We start from the raw sequence: 17,111 nt of genomic DNA, 5'->3' as shown, positions 1-17,111 counted from the left end.
GTCCGCCGCAATCCAGAAAAAAAAAAAAAAAAATCTCAGATCACTGCCATTACTACTGTAATAATGCCATAAATCTATCCCCTATTTTGTAGACGCTATAACTTTTGCACAAACCAATCAATAAACGCTTATTGGGATTTTTTTGAATTATTTACCAAAAATATGTAGAAGAATATATTGGTCTAAACTGATGAAGAAATTTGTTTTTTAAAAACTTTTTGGGGATATTTTATTATAGCAAAAAGTAAAATATATTGCTTTTTTTTTCAAAAAATTGTCGCTCTTTTTTTGTTTATAGTGTAAAAAATAAAAACCGCAGAGGAGATGAAATACCACCAAAAGAAAGCTCTATTTGTGGGGAAAAAAGGATGTCCATTTTGTTTGGATACAACATCGCACAACCGCGCAATTGTCAGTTAAAGCGATGCAGTGCCGTATCGCAAAAAATGAGCTGGTTGTTAAGGGGGGCAAATCCTTCCAGGGCTGAAGTGGTTAAAGGGTGGGCCAACTCAATACTGAACCCTACAGACTAAAGCCCCATACACACTAATAGATTTTCTGCAGATTTTTGTCTTCAGGTTTACCAAAACCATGTAGTACAAGGGCCCGCCTGATTGCATACAAATTGAAACTCTTAGGCTCGTTTCACAGCTACGCATGTTGCTTTTGAGCGTTTCTGGAGTTTTTTTTGTGATGCTTGCCACGTTTTTGAGCAGCGTTTTTGCAGCGTTTTTACAGCGTTTTGCGTTTTTTTTTTTACAGTTTTTTTTAGACTGTATACAGTCTAAAAAAAAAAAAAAAACGCCAAAAACGCAAAATGCATCAAACGCTGCAAAAACGCTGTAAAAACGCTGCACTTGCGTTTTTGATGCTGGTCCATTGAATTCTATTACATGCAAAATGCTGCATTTTGCATGAAAAAAAGTCCCTGACCCTTTTCAAAAACGCAGAGGTACAAAAAGGCATTGACGTGAACATGTTCCATAGGAACCCATGTTAAAAAATTCCCATGCATTTCTGCAAAATGCAAAATGCATCAAAAAACGCGCTAGTGTGAATGGAGCCTTAAGGTTTGACTTCATATTACATGGTTTTGGTAAATTTGAAGACAAAAATATGCAGAAAATCTAATAGTGTGTATGGGGCTTATTGGACGAATGTTTGTCAGTTTTTTGTTTGATGCTAGTCTCAAATCGAAAATGAAGAGGGTACTAACTATCAGAGAATTTTCTGACAACATAATTAAACGTCAGAAGTGACGTAATGTGTTGAATTGTTTTGTATGTGTTCTTTCATTACTGATCATGTCTAGTCTTGCTGTTAATTTTTTTTTTTTTGTCAGAAAACCGTACTAATGAAAAGAAAATCGGACGTTGTGGTCACATCAGACAAAAATTTTCAAGCCTGCACAGTTTTTGTCTGCCGAAAATTCGTAATCGGCTGCCAAAAGCAGCATACTAACGATCAGAAAATCGGCAGATTGTTCATCGGACGAAGTTTATCTTCAGATTTTCTGACCGTGTGTACGGACCTCAAGACTGGGATGCCATTAAAGCTTATGTGCGTGTTAAGGCAGGCGTCCCAATACTTTTGGTAATATAGTGTATGTATTTTCGAACCGGAATGCCGGTGCTTGCTGGCAGAGCTAGCAGAAGATCCTGCATAAAATATGCAACAAAGTACTCTGGCAAAGATGCATATTCTATGTATGGCTTATGTGTTTATGGGTGCGTTGGCACGCATTTATGCTTTTTTTTATGCACGTATATGCAAATACACAAGTAAAATCTGCTGAACCGTGCGGCCCTGGATGCCCTTTTTTTTGTGTGCGACAAGTCGCAGCACACATTTTCACATGCAGGCGCAACTGTGTGTATAGGTTCATTGATTATTAAAGTGCTGCAAAGCTATGAGCTGTACGCATCTAAACGAAGCGTTTTTTTCTGTCCGTGCGAATGAGTCCTATACAGCAGTCACCACAAAAATATTAGAAAATCAATTGAACTCTGTCTATGTCCATGTCTAGTTTCCAGTAATAAAGGTTGCGAAGGATTTTTCTGGCTGCTCAGAGCCACTAGAGGCAGCCAAGCTAAATAAATGTCGGAGCACGAATAAGGAAAAGGGGGGGGGAGGATTAGAATAAAGCACATAGCCGCTTCCAATGCTATGAAATCTCAAGCAGAGATCAGCAGCAGGAAAGGCATAGTGAGCAGTGCTGCCTGGGATCCTGCAGACACTGGAGCCTGGACTAGGAGACACCTGGGACTAGGAGACACCTGGGACTAGGAGACACCTGGGACTGTGCACTCACCAATGGCTCGGGCTCCTCAGACAGGTAGGACAGAGCAGGGCAGGCTCAGGTTCTGTGCTGCTCCTATGACCAGGGATAGGGTTGCAGGAAAATTAGATGTGACAGGGGTTCCTAACCAGCATGGCAGATCCACAAATTGCAGTTTAACCTCTGGGTAACCGGTTCTGCTGAGTTCGCCTCTCTGTTTGTGGCATTTTGCCATTGCCGTCACTTCTGAGACTACAGCAGCTCCCAAGACTTCAGTGCTGGGGGGGGGGGGGGGATGAAAGCAATTCAACTAATGTGTTGGAATGCACAGCATGAGCCTGTTGCTGGTGATTTGCAGGTGAGCCATGCGCTCCTACCTGGGCTAGCGCACTTCTCTGCCCTGCAGATGGTCAGCAGACAAAGGGGGGACTGTGGGGAGTCACGGGAGAATGAAAAGATTGGCTTGTTACCTCTTGTATACCTGCACCTTATTATATTTTGGTTATGATGTACTGTGTTTAGTGCTTTCCAAGTCAGGGTTTTATGTTTACATTAAATATTATCTTGTTATAATGACTTATTATGATTGTTAATGCGTATTCAAATCCATAAAATTGATAGTATCGGGCATGGGAGGTGCTGGCTGCATTCAGTTTTTTTTTTTTTTTTTTTTTTATTTTTTCACTCTAATTTTCCTTTTTTTTTAACCTGGTACTGCTGTCATTAAAGCGGCGCTCCACCCAAAAGTGGAAGCTCCGTTTGTTTACTTCCTCCCCCCCCCCCCCACTACCACATTTGGCACTTTTTCAGGTGGTTTGAGCAGACACCTATCAAAACCAGGTACCCGCTACCACTTCCAGGTAAGATCACCGCAATCGCAATCAAAAACTTCCGACTCCTCCTCCCTGCTGGGAGACACACAGGTCCCAGGAGACAGCGGGGACATTCAGAAAGCGCAGCGTGACTCGCGCATGCGCCTTAGTGAAGATGCCGGCACCTGCACCCGGAGCTGATGGACGAATCGGTTTGGGGTCAGACATCACAGGATCCCTGGACAGGTAAGTGTCCTTATATTAAAAGTCAGCAACTACAGTATTTGTAGCTGCTGACTTTTAATTTTATTTGTTTATTTTTATTTTTATTTGTACAGGCTGGAACTCATCTTTAACTCACTTCTTCTTGTCTATGTGTGACAACTAAACTGAGCAGCGTTGTCGCGCTAGGACAGGGAGCATGTTTGAACTACATAACACCTCCCTCTCACCATAATAGGAGGAGGTGTTTTGTAGTCCACATAGCTAGTAGAGAACAACAGTCCAGAGAGCACAGGAAGATATCCGCTCACCAGATTTCTGGCAGGATGAACAGCTAGTTTTTTGCAATTGTCATATAGATATAATATAGCATACATACATACATACATACATATATTTGGATTTCAATATTTAACAGACCAAAAGGGAGCAGTTAACTGAAGATTTTACATGCACTTTCTATGCAGAACTTGACCTAGAAGGCAAGGTTCACTTATAATGGTGGTCCTCTCCCTCTTGCTAAAGTGCTGAATAGGACTCACCTGTAGGAGAAAAAGTTTGATAATCTACTTACCCCCCCCCCCCCCCCACCTGTTATACTGCAGCCTCTAGGTGAGAGACGATCATCTTTCTAACAATGAGATCCAGAGGAATGAGTAACCGAGTCGCAGTGACGATAATCCTGCGCTGTGCTGTAACGTTTTCTTGAGAGGTTTGGAGTACTCAGCATTGTCTGGGATAATGACATCACCCCCTGTGCTACAGAAGCCATAGAGAAGAGAGTATATTATCTCGCTTTGTTCCCCTACCCATGTTTTTTGTACATTTTATTCAGTAATTCAGAGTGCAAGGTCCAAAGTTGAAATAAAGTTTAAAAAAAAAAAAAAATTGGTAGGAGTTTAATAGTGCGGGCTGTCACAATGTATTGTATAAATGATAGATGATTCAGATCTCGGCCGGTTCAGCAGGGACCAGCCAAGATTCCAACCATGTATGAGCAGGCTGAATGTACGATCGATCAACTTGGATACAACCAGCCTGCCATATTTTACATGCGATTATTGTTAATGGCTGTTATAGAACACAATGGCTTTACGGGAGGGATTCCCCTGTCAACACTGACTGTGCTGTTGGTGGGAATATAGTGATTTTCTTTCCTGCAACACGTGGTTGCAAGAAAGAAAATCGCACCATCTGTGGCTGGCTTTACTCTTGGTCCTCTCTCTGCATCTGTAAAATGTGGAGAATGGAGGTGAGTGAAAGCACAATGTAACCCCAGCATGCATGAGCAGGAGTAACATCATGAGTAAGGATGAGCTCCGGTGCGTTCGCACACTCCACCTGCAGAGCCCGCCAGGAAGTTGGCACGGCGCTAATCACAGTAGTGAGACATTTCCCGATCTCTGAAGCTGCGCATCGGGAAAATGTCTCACTGCCTGTGATTAGCATTGTGCCAACTTCCTAGCGGGCTCTGCAGGTGGAGTGTGCGAACACGCCACACCTCATCCTTAATCATCAGTGTCTGCTCAATGGCCAAAGGAAGAAGACGATGTTCCGGAAGAACTTGGATCTGTCCGCACTGGCGGAGAGCAAACTAGGAGTTAATGTGGAACTGTGTTTACTTGCACAATATAGCATAAACTAAAGTGACACTAAACTCCTGGTTCAAAAAGAATACATTTTACTCAAATATGTATTAAAGCGGGGGTTCACCCACACCGCCAAAAAAAAAAAAAATTAAAAGCCAGCAGCTACAAATACTGCAGCTGCTGACTTTTAATACATGGCCACTTACCTGTCCCAGGGTCCAGCGATGTCGGCAGGGGACGCCGAGAACCCGCTCGGTTCTCGGCAGCTGCCGCCGCCATCCTAGGTGAGGGAATCGGGAAGTGAAGCGTTGCGGCTTCAATTCCCGGTTCCCTAGTGGTCCCCGCTCTCTCCTGAGAGCTGTGTGTTCCCAGCAGACAGCGCGGTCGGGACTGGAAGAGGCATAGACTCCCATGGGAGTCTATGTCGGAAGTGGGTGCAAATACCTGTCTTAGACAGGTATCTGCACCCCCCCTCCCCCCTGAAAGGTGCCAAATGTGACACCGGAGCAGGGCCGGACTGGGAATAACATCCAGCCCTGGAAAAAATTTCATACCAGCCCCACAGCATTATTATACCACCGCAACAGCATAACGTCATTGATTTCTTGTTCATGAAAGGGAAAACCATAAAATGCACATTTGAAGAGTGTATTATATATAGATAAGACAGATATGAAATCACATAGGGCTTTATATATATATATATATATATATATATATATATATATATATATATATATATATATATATATATATATATATATATATATATATATATAAGCAAATTCCAGTTAAAAGTGGTAAGTGATCAATCATCAAGGGGGACCCCAGGAACTCAGAACGTGGGAGGGGGGGGGGAACCACCTTCCGCAGAAAGAATACACTAAGGTAAGGGGGGGTGGGTTACTGATATAAGGCTGTGCTTTATATCGGTGCCCCCTTACATTATCGTATTCACTCCCCCCTTACATCAGTGACCCCCCCCTTCAGACTGGCCTAGCGGTGCTGTCACTGACCTCCTCTCAGGTGCACCGTCCCGGCGGTGCTCCCACTCTTGACTCCTCTGCAGACTCCCTCAGAGACTGCAGACATGATACAGGAGATGGTCAGAGACTGCAGACATGATACAGGAGCTCAATGCAGCCTCACCAGTGCCCATCAAATGCAGCCTCACCAGAGCCCATCAAATGCAGCCTCATCAGTACCAATCAAATGCAGCCTCACTGTGCCCATCAATGCAGCCTTACTGTGCCCATCAATGCAGCCTCACTGTGCCCATCAATGCAGCCTCACTGTGCCCATCAATGCAGCCTCACTGTGCCCATCAATGCAGCCTCACTGTGCCCATCAAATGCAGTCTCACTGTGCCAGTGAATGCAGCTTCACTGTGCCCATCATTGCAGCCCCTCCTGTGCCCCATGGCCCAGTCAGCAGTCCCTGTCTGTGGGAAGGTGTGTTGTTGATGCTCGGTACGGTACCTTGCATGCCAGCAGGATATCCATGATGGCCAACAGCAGGCAGGGTCTGTTCTCGTTTTGGATGGGGACAGTGCTCCTTCCAGAGGATCTGTTTGCTGTGAGATGGAGTGGTCCCTGGCCACCTGCACCTTTAGCCATCCTCATTTTCCGGCCCCAGTCAGCCTGTCCTCTGGTCCTGGGGAAGTGGAGAGCACTGGGTGGGAGCTGGAAAGAAGGGGGAGCAGAGAGTACTGGCGGGGTTGGAGAGCACATGGGTGGGGGCAAAGAGCAGGGGGGAGTGGAGATCACAGGGATGGGGAGCGGAGAGCGCTGGGGGGGGGGGGGACTTGAGAGCACTGGGGGTCCAAAAAGAACAGAGGTGGAGAGCACTGTGGGGGCTAAGAGTGTGGGGTGGCGAAGAGCACTGGGGGAGGGGCAGAAAAACAGGGGTGGAGAGCACTGGGGGATACAAAGAGCAGGGGGGAGTGGAGAGCAATGGGGGGAGCTTGAAAGCACCAGTGGGGGAGGGGCAGAAAAACAGGGGTGGAGAGCACTGGGGGGTACAAAGAGCAGGGGGGAGTGGAGAGCAATGGGGGGAGCTTGAAAGCACCAGTGGGGGAGGGGCAGAAAAACAGGGGTGGAGAGCACTGGGGGGTACAAAGAGCAGGGGGGAGTGGAGAGCAATGGGGGGAGCTTGAAAGCACCAGTGGGGGCCAGAAAGAACAGGGGTGGAAAGCACGGGGGACTGGAGAGCACTGGCGGGGGTTGGAGAGCACATGGGTGGGGGCAAAATGCAGGGGGGAGTGGAGAGTACAGGGGTGGGGAGAGGAGAGTGCTGGGGGGGAAGCTTGAGAGCACTGGAGGGGGAGCCAAAAAAAAACAGGGGTGGAGAGCACGGGGGGCAAAGAGCACGGGGGGGGCTGGAGAGCGATGAGTGGAGCTTGAGAGCACCAGGGGGGACCAAAAACAGGGGTGCGGAGAATGGGGGGCTGGAGAGCACTGTGGGGGGCGGAGAGCACTGGGGTGGGGGCTGGAGAGTGATGGGGAGAGCTGAAGAGCACTGGGGGGGGAGAAAGAACATGGGTGGAGAGCACTGGGGGAGTGAAGAGCACTGGGATGGTGGCTAGAGTAGGATGGGGAGAGCTGGAGAGCAGGGGGGGCAGAAAAAACACGGGTGGAGAGAACTGTGAGGGGGGGGGGCTGGAGAGTGTGGTGAGGGGAGGAGAGCATGGGGGGGAGCCAGGGAGCACAAGGAGAACTGGGGGGGGCCAGTAAAAGAAGTTGGATAGGAGGATCGGCGGGGGGGCGCATATAGAGGAAATTAGCTTTCTATATTCCTCCATGCAGCCGCTGAATACTTGATTCTCCTCTTCTCCCTCCTGCAAGTATTCAGCGGCTGCATGGAGGAATATAGAAAGCTAATTTCCTCTATATGCGGCCCCCCCGCCGATCCTCCTATACAGGCACACAGGGCGGACTGTACGGGCGGGCATCTACTGGATCCCTCTCTCCTGCTCCTGTGTGTCACGGAGCTGGCTGGATCTGTGTTCGGCGGCCGCGCTGTAACATGCCCCGCCCCCCTAGACCGGCTCGTGTGATAGGCGGAACACTGATTCTATCCACTATCACACGAGCCGGTCTAGGGGGGCGGGACCGTGTTACAGCGCGGCCGCCGAACACAGATCCAGCCAGCTCCGTGACACACAGGAGCAGGAGAGAGGGGATCACTGCAGCCGCAACTCAGGCGGCCTACCGGGAAATTTCCCGGTATCCCGGTAGGCCAGTCCGGCCCTGCACCGGAGGGGGGGAGAGTTCCGAAAAGCGGAAGTTCCATTTTTGTGTGGAACTCCGCTTTAACTCGCCTTCTATTGCTTTCAGGCCCCTCCAAATCCTTTTTTTTTTTTTTATTGACAAGGAAGACAATAAATTGCTTGTACAATATAGATTTGGAAAGCATAGTTGTCAACCATCAACATTTGCATTGAATATAAATTATAGGACCAGGTACAAAGCATCACATCAGATGTAAGGCATATTCAAAAACACAAACACAAAAACAATAAAAAAGAAAATCATAGGGCAAAACAAACTAAAACAAAACAGCCTGTGTTTATTGTGGGACGTTTACTCAGAAGTCTCCTTTGTCTACTCCTGGATACGCAGCGGGGAAATTCCCAAACTCAGTCTATAACCATAATAATTCTAAGTGGTCTTATAATTGTAATAACTTATCCATCACTAATTGTGGTGGGGCAAGACTTGGGTTATCAAGCCAACTTTGCCAAATATGGTGAAATTTGTTTACCGCTTTTCTATGGCGATAAGCCAATTGCTGTTTAAGTAGGAGAGAATTAACGTAGGCAATCCACTGTGCCCTAGGAGGTCCAGTGGGTGCCAACCAAAAGTTTTGGGAAACTCCATGTCATGTGTATAAAGTCTCCCCTAACCATCGAGCAAACCCTCCCCCCTCCAAATCTTATTTTGCCTTCTATTGCCCCCTCCAAATTGTTTTTTGTTTTGTTTTTTGCAGCTGTGATCCAACTTTCTGTTAGAAGGTGTTTGTTCTCCATGGTTCCACTGTAAGTAGGAGCATAGTCACCCTCTTTCTCATTCCCAAAATGGAGTATAGACTATGGGTGCACATGATTTACTAACATGCACTGCTTGTTCCGATACAAAGGGAGTGAGGGGGAAAAGGAGAAGCTCAGAGGATATTACAAGGAGGCATAAAAACACTGTAAGAAACTATTTCATGAAAAATCGATTACATGGCCTTTATGTAATGGGCGTGTATGGATTATTTTTGAAAAATGAGGATATGGTTTAGTGTTACTTTCAAGTTTACTTCTACTTTAATAATTTGTACATGAAATTAAAAACTATGAAGTGAAAAAAATTCAAGAAACTAAACTGTTGCTTGGGAGATGGGGCGGCAGGAGCATTTGCAGACTTACCACTTCATTTTCCCTCCTCAAGCACTGATGCCATGCTCCCCCCTCGCCACTCTTCTCCACTGCACCTTCCACACCTGATGTCTTTATCTGGTGCCAACAAGGTAGCATACTACCACATGTATGCTGCAATGGATTGGTGCCAGGAAAGGCAAATGATGGTAAGTATTTGATACAATTTTCTGTTATTACTTCCACCATAGGGAGGCAACTGCTCTCCTGTGCGGGCTGAACTTACACTATCACAGAACCTGACTCCTACTCTCTGCATTCTACAGAATCTACACTTCCTATTTAAAAGGGAAATTAGTTTTTTTTTTTTTTTTTTTTTTGAAGAAGAGATGTACAACATTGTTTCTAACAAAAAAAAGTAAAACATAGTGCAAAATAGTAATCTATTGCAGCTTACCAAAAGTGGAACCGGCTGAAATTTGAATCATGTATGGGCAGGCTGAATGTACCCAAGTTGATTGATCGATCAAATTGGGTACAACCGGCCTGCCGGATTTTATATGCGATTATTGCTAGTGGCTGTTATAGCCACTAGCAATAATCACTGTGTTCTCTTGGCGGTGTCGATAGCTTAGCGGGAGAGGTTCCCCTGTCAACACTGACTGTGTTGTTGGGGAAATCAAGCAAATTTCTTGGGTTGCAGGAAAGAAATTTGCTCCGTTTATGGCTGACCATAGTCCCCATTTTGCCATTGGCAGTTCTAGATACCTGCATGATAGGTTGGTTGTTCTACTAATCACCCTCGGAGTTTCAAATCCAGTGATGCAAATATTATTGCTGTTTTCTTCTTTTCTTGGTTGCAACCCTGCTATTTCCTAGGTAATGCCACCCATTGCAATGATGGGCTAATAGAGAGTCTAGGTGGAAGGAAGCCAGATCAAGCTCTCCACCAAGGAAGCTGGGTTGACATTGTCATATTGGAGCACCTCGGGTCAAGGCCCCTTTCACACTGGGGCGGTGGGGGCGTCGGCGGTACAACAGCGCTATTTTTAGCGCTGCTGTACCGTCGTTCTTGTAGCGGTATTCGGCCGCTAGCGGTTCAGTTTTATCCCCCGCTGGCGGCCGAAAAAGGGTTAAATCCGCTCGTACAGCGCGGCTATAGCCGCGGTATTACCGCGGTATAGCCGCGCTGTCCCATTGATTTCAATGGGCAGGAGCGGTTTAGGAGCGGTGAATACACCGCTCCTTCCCCGCTCCAAAGAAGCGGCTCGCAGGACTTTTTTTACCGTCCTGCAAGCGCACCGCTTCAGTGTGCAAGCCCTCGGGCTTTCACACTGAACAAACAGCGGAGGCTGTTTAAGGGCGGTTTTCAGGCGGTATTTTTAGCGCAATACCGCCTGAAAACCGCTCCAGTGTGAAAGGGGCCTAAGACAAGTAACCTAACATGAAGCAGGACCAGTTACCTTTTTCACTTCTGGTTTGCTTTTACATTACTTGATCCAGTTTTTGAACCTACTTAACCACATAAATATTTTTAATTACCTAAAATAATGTCAAATGGATGCTTTTCCACATGGAAATTGCTTTGGTTAAAAAAAAAAAAAAAACACGGTTTCCTCTATACCAGGGGTCTCCAAACTTTATAAACAAAGGGCCAATTTCCTGTCCTTTAGGCTGGGTTCCCACTATCTTTGCATGTGGCTTACAGCAGGAGTCCAGTGGGTCCTCGCTCACCATATCAGGTCCAATTTCAGCCCGATTTGTCTGAATTCAGACCTGAAATGGACCAAAAGACGCACAGGGCTCCTGTGAGGATTCAAACCGGAGCTGCAGGGGAGATATGTGAACCGCCTCCATAGAGAGCCAGTCAAAATCTCCTGCTATTGCGAATTAGATGTAGGGAACCTGCATCCAATTCACAATAGTGTGAACCCAGCCTTATGCCGCGTACACACCACCGGACTTTACGGCAGACTTTGTCCGGCGGACTTTTCAATGGACTTTACGACGGACTTTCCAAATGAACGGACTTGCCTACACACGATCAACCAAAGTCCGACGGATTCATACGTGATGACGTACGACCGGACTAAAATAAGGAAGTTCATAGCCAGTAGCCAATAGCTAAAAAAAGAAAAAAACTGCGCTAGAAACCTAAACGTGGAGCTGCAGCTGTAAGTGAACTACAACAATAGTAAAGCAAATATATAAAAGCTGCGCATTCAAAAAATGATCAATCAAATTTGAATTATTATTGAATAGTCCTTGTGATTGAATGTCCAATAAAGTGAGCAAAAATAGTAAAAAATTAATAGTGAAAAAAACTTTAAAATAAAATTAAAAATTGTTTTCAATAGTCGGTGGTTGATAGTAGAAGTTCAGGTAACACAATTCCTGTTAGATGAAATGCTTACCAGATAGCGAGCCAACTAAAACAGGTGGCTATAAACCCAGCCTGGGCCTTTGGGGAACCTTTCCGGATACATCCTGGACAAATTCCACTTATAAGCCAAATCGGATCCACGAAGGTTGTACCCAAAAAAAGTTTAGGATAACATAGCGTAATACTGATACCAATATTGTATTAAGAAAGCTATTTAAATATGTATATATGTGACACTCCACCAGTGATAAATCATATGAATCATAAACCATCCAGTGTGTATAGGCACAAACGGGATAGTGAAGTGAGTGACATCAACCCTGCATAACAGTGAAAAACCTCCTATATGGAGAGCTGGTGCAGAAAACCATCCAAAAAAGCCGCTTACCAGAGTTAAAACCAAAGAGGCATGTGATTGCCCACCAGATGACAGATGGAAAAAAGGAAGGAATCTAAGGCCGCTTACCAGAATTTATGTAAAAATGGACATAAAATTGACCACCAGAGGATAAATGGAAAGAAATACCAAGGTGCAGCAAACCGCATGAAAGTCCTGCTTACCAGATAGCAGACTCTATAATGACAGAATGATTTGTTCACAGAACCGGCTTCCTGGTATGGTGCTGCGGCGATCCATTAAACCATCCATAACTCGGGCTCCACAGTACACATATGGTAAAGAATGATGGCAATAGTGTAATACGTAAAAACTATTTATTATATATAAAAGAGTAACACTTACAGTGTAGCAAAATAAAAGCGCAACGCCAGCCGGCATACAAACAACTCCCGTCCTCAAAATGGCAGTGTGGTGACGTCAGCACGTCCCTTCCAGACGCGTTTCGTCATAGGCTGACGTTCTCAATGGGGGCCAATAGCTGCCCTAGTGTCGGTTTTTGTCTGTCAGACTAGCATACAGACCAGCGGACTTTTCGACCGAACTCGAGTCCATCGGACAGATTTGAAACATGTTTCAAATCTAAGTCCGTCAAACTTTTGAGAAAAAAAGTCCGCTGGAGCCCACACACGATCGGATTGTCCGGCGCACTCTTGTCCGCCGGACCAAGTATGCCGGAAAGATCGGTCGTGTGTATCCGGTCGCGGCATTAGATTTTAGGAGTGCCGGAATGTAGCCAGTGGGAGTAGGAAAGGCCCCAACATCAGTGGGGAAAGAAAAAATGTCCCATTGTTTGTTTCAGTGAAAATAATTGCTCCCCAATATTAGCGTAAGTGGTAGAAATTGCGCCCTGTCTTTGATGTCATTGGGCCCCATCATTAGTGTCAGTGATAGGAATTGGGCCCCATTGTTGGTGTCATTGGATGGAATTATGCCACATCGTTGGTGTCATTGGGAGGAAATGTACACTCTTCATTGGTGTCAGTGAGGGGAATTATGCCCCATTGTTGGTATTAGTAGATGAAATAGTGCCCCAAGGGCCGGATAAAAACAAGCAAAGGGCCGCAGTTTGGAGACCCCTGCTCTATACTTCCCTTGAAGCTACACTATTGGTCTGTTGTCAGAGTCTATGGGGTATACCCTACATACAGTATTTATTATTAAAATAACACAATGCCATTTTAAATTGATATTGTGTGTCTCCACCAGGTGCTTATCTGTGTCCTCATTTGCATAATTTTGTGATAAGTTAAAAAAAAAAAAAAGTCATCATTGCTGGGATAACAAATTATTACAGCTTGAAGTTCAAGTTGGTTGATGAGCTCTCTGTTCTGATGATACTGCTCCTAAATTAAAGATCTGTTTGCAGAGTAATTTCATAGGGATCAACAGGACCTGTGTCAGCATTACCAAAATGTAAACCTGTCTTGCCATAAAAAAAAAAAAAAAAAAAAAAAAAAAAAATGCTCACAGCCAAGGCAGCATCGAGCACATAATCTCAGACTACTGGTTATTGCTGCAGAGAGGTTATTGTTTTCAATCAGCATTCAAAATTAATGGCACAGCATGGTACCAGCACAAATGATGTGAACAAAAATTGCAGAAATCTGAGCAATGGGTGGCCCTGTCGGCACCCCACTGCCTGACGTCCTTCGATCTAAAAATGGAAGGAGCTGAGTGGATTGATCTCAGCTGAACACTGACTGCAGGCAATCAGCTTGCTTTGTTTGGCAGTGCCCACTGTATTCTGATACTAGCCTTTAGCTCTGGCTGTCAGAATACAATGGCTTCAGCATGAGATTCATCCATCTGGGTTGTCCAGTGTGGATGGAGGAATCTGTTAGGAAAATGTATGGCAAAATTACCAGGCAGATAAAGGGTTTTTGTTTTTTTTTTGTTTTTTTTAATGGGTTAACATGCATTGATCAGGTTGTGTACGTCAAGTTCTCCTTTTAATGGGGTTTATATTCTTCAGGATCCAGGCACACTGGGCTTAAAAAAACTCTCATATAGAGCGGTTTTGTGCAGACATTTAGCTTTTTTTTTTTTTCTTATAGAGCGGGGTTTTGTATAGACGTTTTTTAGCTTTTTTTTTTTTTTTTTCCCTGCCAGAAAACTCTGCTCAAATGCAAACCAGAAGGTTTTTTTTTTCTGCCTCTAAAAAGCAGTAGTAAACTCTACTAGTAAAAAAAAAAAAAAAAAATGCCCCCCTCTCTCTGCAGGCTGATGCCATAATGTGCTAGTATGCATACTAGCACATTGTGGCAGACATACCTTTTTAAACAAAGCCCTCCAGCGGCACGCTGTCACTGTTGTCAGAGTTTCCTTCTTCACCAGGTCTTCCTTCCAAGTCTGCATGTTCTAGACCAGCCATTGTCAACCAGGATTCCTTGTTCTCCCATTTAACCCCCGTGAGACTTGTCGCACCCTATTCTCGACAATGGAGCTGTTCAAATCGGTGCGATGCCAACTTTGCGGTGCTGCACTGATTTGAAAAAGTTCCTGCACTAGTTTTGGCGAATTCAGATGCAACTTGCATAGACATCTGTGCATGAAGTCGCACCTGAAGTCGCACTGAAGTGCGGCTTTGAAATTATGCGATTTTTTTTTTTTTTAAGTGAAGTCGCACAATTTCAAAGTCGGATTCGGTGTGAGCGGGGGCTTAATGGTGCTTGCATTTTTCCGCTGCTTGGCAGAGCCAGCAGTAGGACGCCTACGGTCCTTTTTAGCTGTATGAAGGGTGGCACGCTGACCACTACTGTAAGAGGATCAGTCTTCTCACTGTCCATCAAGGTAAGGGGCATTCTTTTCACTGCCCACCAATAAATTGAGTAGGGATTCCCCAAGACCTGAAAATGATTTGAAGGTTCCTTTGGGGTAAAAAGCTTGAGAAAGGCTGCTCTAGGCGTTAGATTGGTTGGGCTGCAATGACGTCACTCCCACACATGCTTATGGGTGTCACGATTGCAGCACAGTGCTCTGAATTGAGAGCTCACTCGGTGTGGTCTCAATGCAGAGCGCACAGCGCATGCGTTGGTGTTGGTGACAAGAGAATGTAAAAAGTGATAATTTTGTCTGACTAGGCTCAGTGAACACAAGCCCTACGGGTTGTTGAATACTTACACATACGTTAATTATCATATATGACATGCCTGGAAAAGTAACATTCATTTATAGAGAGGGAGACTAACTTGTACCCATTGAGTGCACTTTTGTATGTTAAGACTATATTAATGTGCTTTCTGGAAAGTAATCTTTTATGTCACGTTTCTACCAGCTTACTATTCATGATTGAAATTTCCATATTTCCCATGTATAAGTATGTTTGACAAGTTCAATTATCACCTTTTGCTTGTAAGGCTACATGCACACGGACGTTTTAAAAAAACGGGCTGTAAAGCTAGTGCAGATGCCAGGAAAAAAGCAGCGTTAAAAACGTGTTTTTTTTTTTTCCGCGTTTTGCATGGAATTGAATGCACATGCTAGCTTTCAACCGCGTTTCTCTGTCTATATTCGAAAATCAATGGTTCCCTATGGGAGCCCATTGATTTGAATAGAAGTCGCACCAGAAGTCGGATCAAGATGATCCGACTTGCGGTGCGACTTGTGTGCTGAGTATCTTGAAGGGGGAACCCATTAAAAATTAAAAAAAAAAAAAATTGTGCGAGGTTCCCCCCAAGACAATACCAGACCTTTTGGTCTGGTATGGATCTTAAGGGGAACCCCCACACCAAAAAAAAAAATGGCGTTCCCCCAAGATCCATACCAGACCCTTATCCGAGCACGCAGCCCGGCAAGTCAGTAATGGGGGGGGGGCGAGAGCCCCCCCCCCCCGGACCATACCAAGCCACATGCCCTCAACATGAGGCGGTTGGTGCTTTAGGGCAGGGTCTGGTATGGATCATGGGGGAACCCTCACACCTTCTTTTTTTTTTTTTTTTGTAGTGTGCGGGTTCCCCTTAAGATCCATACCAGACCGAAGGGGGGGGGGAGACCTCGCACAATTTTTTTTTTTTTTAATTTTCGCAGGTTTCCCCCTCAAGATTCTCAGCACACAAGTCGCATCATCTTGATCCGACTTCTATTGATTCAAATCAATAGGGAACCATTGATTTTGAATAGAGACAGAAACGCCGGACGAGGCTTAACACAGCGTTAAGCCTCGTTAATTCGCATTTAACACCTTTTGCCGGCGTCTGACGTTTTTACAGCTCTAGCGCTGGAGCCTCAGAACGCGCTGGTCCTGGGGTTTTTTTGCAGCTTAAAAACGGCTATGCCATTTACAGCTCAAAAACGCCATGGTGGGCATGAGGCCATAGACTAACATGGAGAGGCGTTTTTAAGCTGCAAAAAACGCCCAAAAAAGCGGCTGTAAAAATGTTCATGTGCACCCTGATGTTGTACATGTGATCAGACTGATTGCATTCAGGGAGAGGTCTGGCTGCAATACATGGAACCAAACACATTCCAGCTTTATAACAATTAACCTGGCTCCTCATTATTTTTATCACTTGGAAAATGTGTACTAAATGACTGCAAATGTATCTATGTAGAGTCTTCAATAAACACTTTGAGGGCCGGGTGACACACTACTTTTGTTGTGGTCCAGGGTGATTCAGCCTATTCAAAATAAATGGGCTCAAATCACACCGCCTGCGAATTGCACGCAGTGCATTCCTATGCAATTCCTGATGTGAACCAGCACTAACTGGAATTGAGTAAAGGTAGAAGACGTAGGCCACAAGAAAGGGGTGTATAATGGCTCTTTTATTGCAGGGAAGTGTTACGGGCCCGTCCACACCACATGCAGTGCTTTTTTTTTTTTTTTTTTTTTTTTTTTTTTTTTCTGCATCAAAAAAGCATGGAAAGTAGGTCATAAGGGTTCCAATGGCATAGTTCACAAAAGGAAATATTTGGAAAGATTATTGCTGGACTTTGTTTCTGAAAATTCTAGTTGCCTTGCTATTGTACTGACTTTCTTGATTTAAGGGCCGGTTCACACTGCTGCGTGGTGCGAGATCGCATGTGATTCGCACCGCACTGCAGTGCAAATTACATGTAATGTCCGTG

The 17,111-nt window shown here is 45.1% G+C and overlaps 1 protein-coding gene across 1 annotated transcript in view; it reads left to right on the top strand.

Annotated features, from left to right (window-relative positions):
• The first annotated feature begins 2,119 nt into the window (after positions 1-2,119).
• PITPNM3 (PITPNM family member 3) overlaps positions 2,120-17,111 on the top strand; it is a 1,020,867-nt gene continuing 1,005,875 nt past the window's right edge. The window contains exon 1 of the mRNA XM_073616741.1: positions 2,120-2,335. Coding sequence (XP_073472842.1) covers positions 2,314-2,335 — 22 coding nt within the window. The 5' untranslated portion in view covers positions 2,120-2,313. The remainder of the gene's footprint in view (positions 2,336-17,111) is intronic.

This window comes from Aquarana catesbeiana, linkage group LG02 (genome assembly GCF_042186555.1).
Source record: "Aquarana catesbeiana isolate 2022-GZ linkage group LG02, ASM4218655v1, whole genome shotgun sequence".
In the NCBI taxonomy this organism is placed as follows: domain Eukaryota; kingdom Metazoa; phylum Chordata; class Amphibia; order Anura; family Ranidae; genus Aquarana; species Aquarana catesbeiana.
Note: the sequence above shows the minus strand (reverse complement) of the source record. Positions and strands in the feature narration are given on the sequence as shown.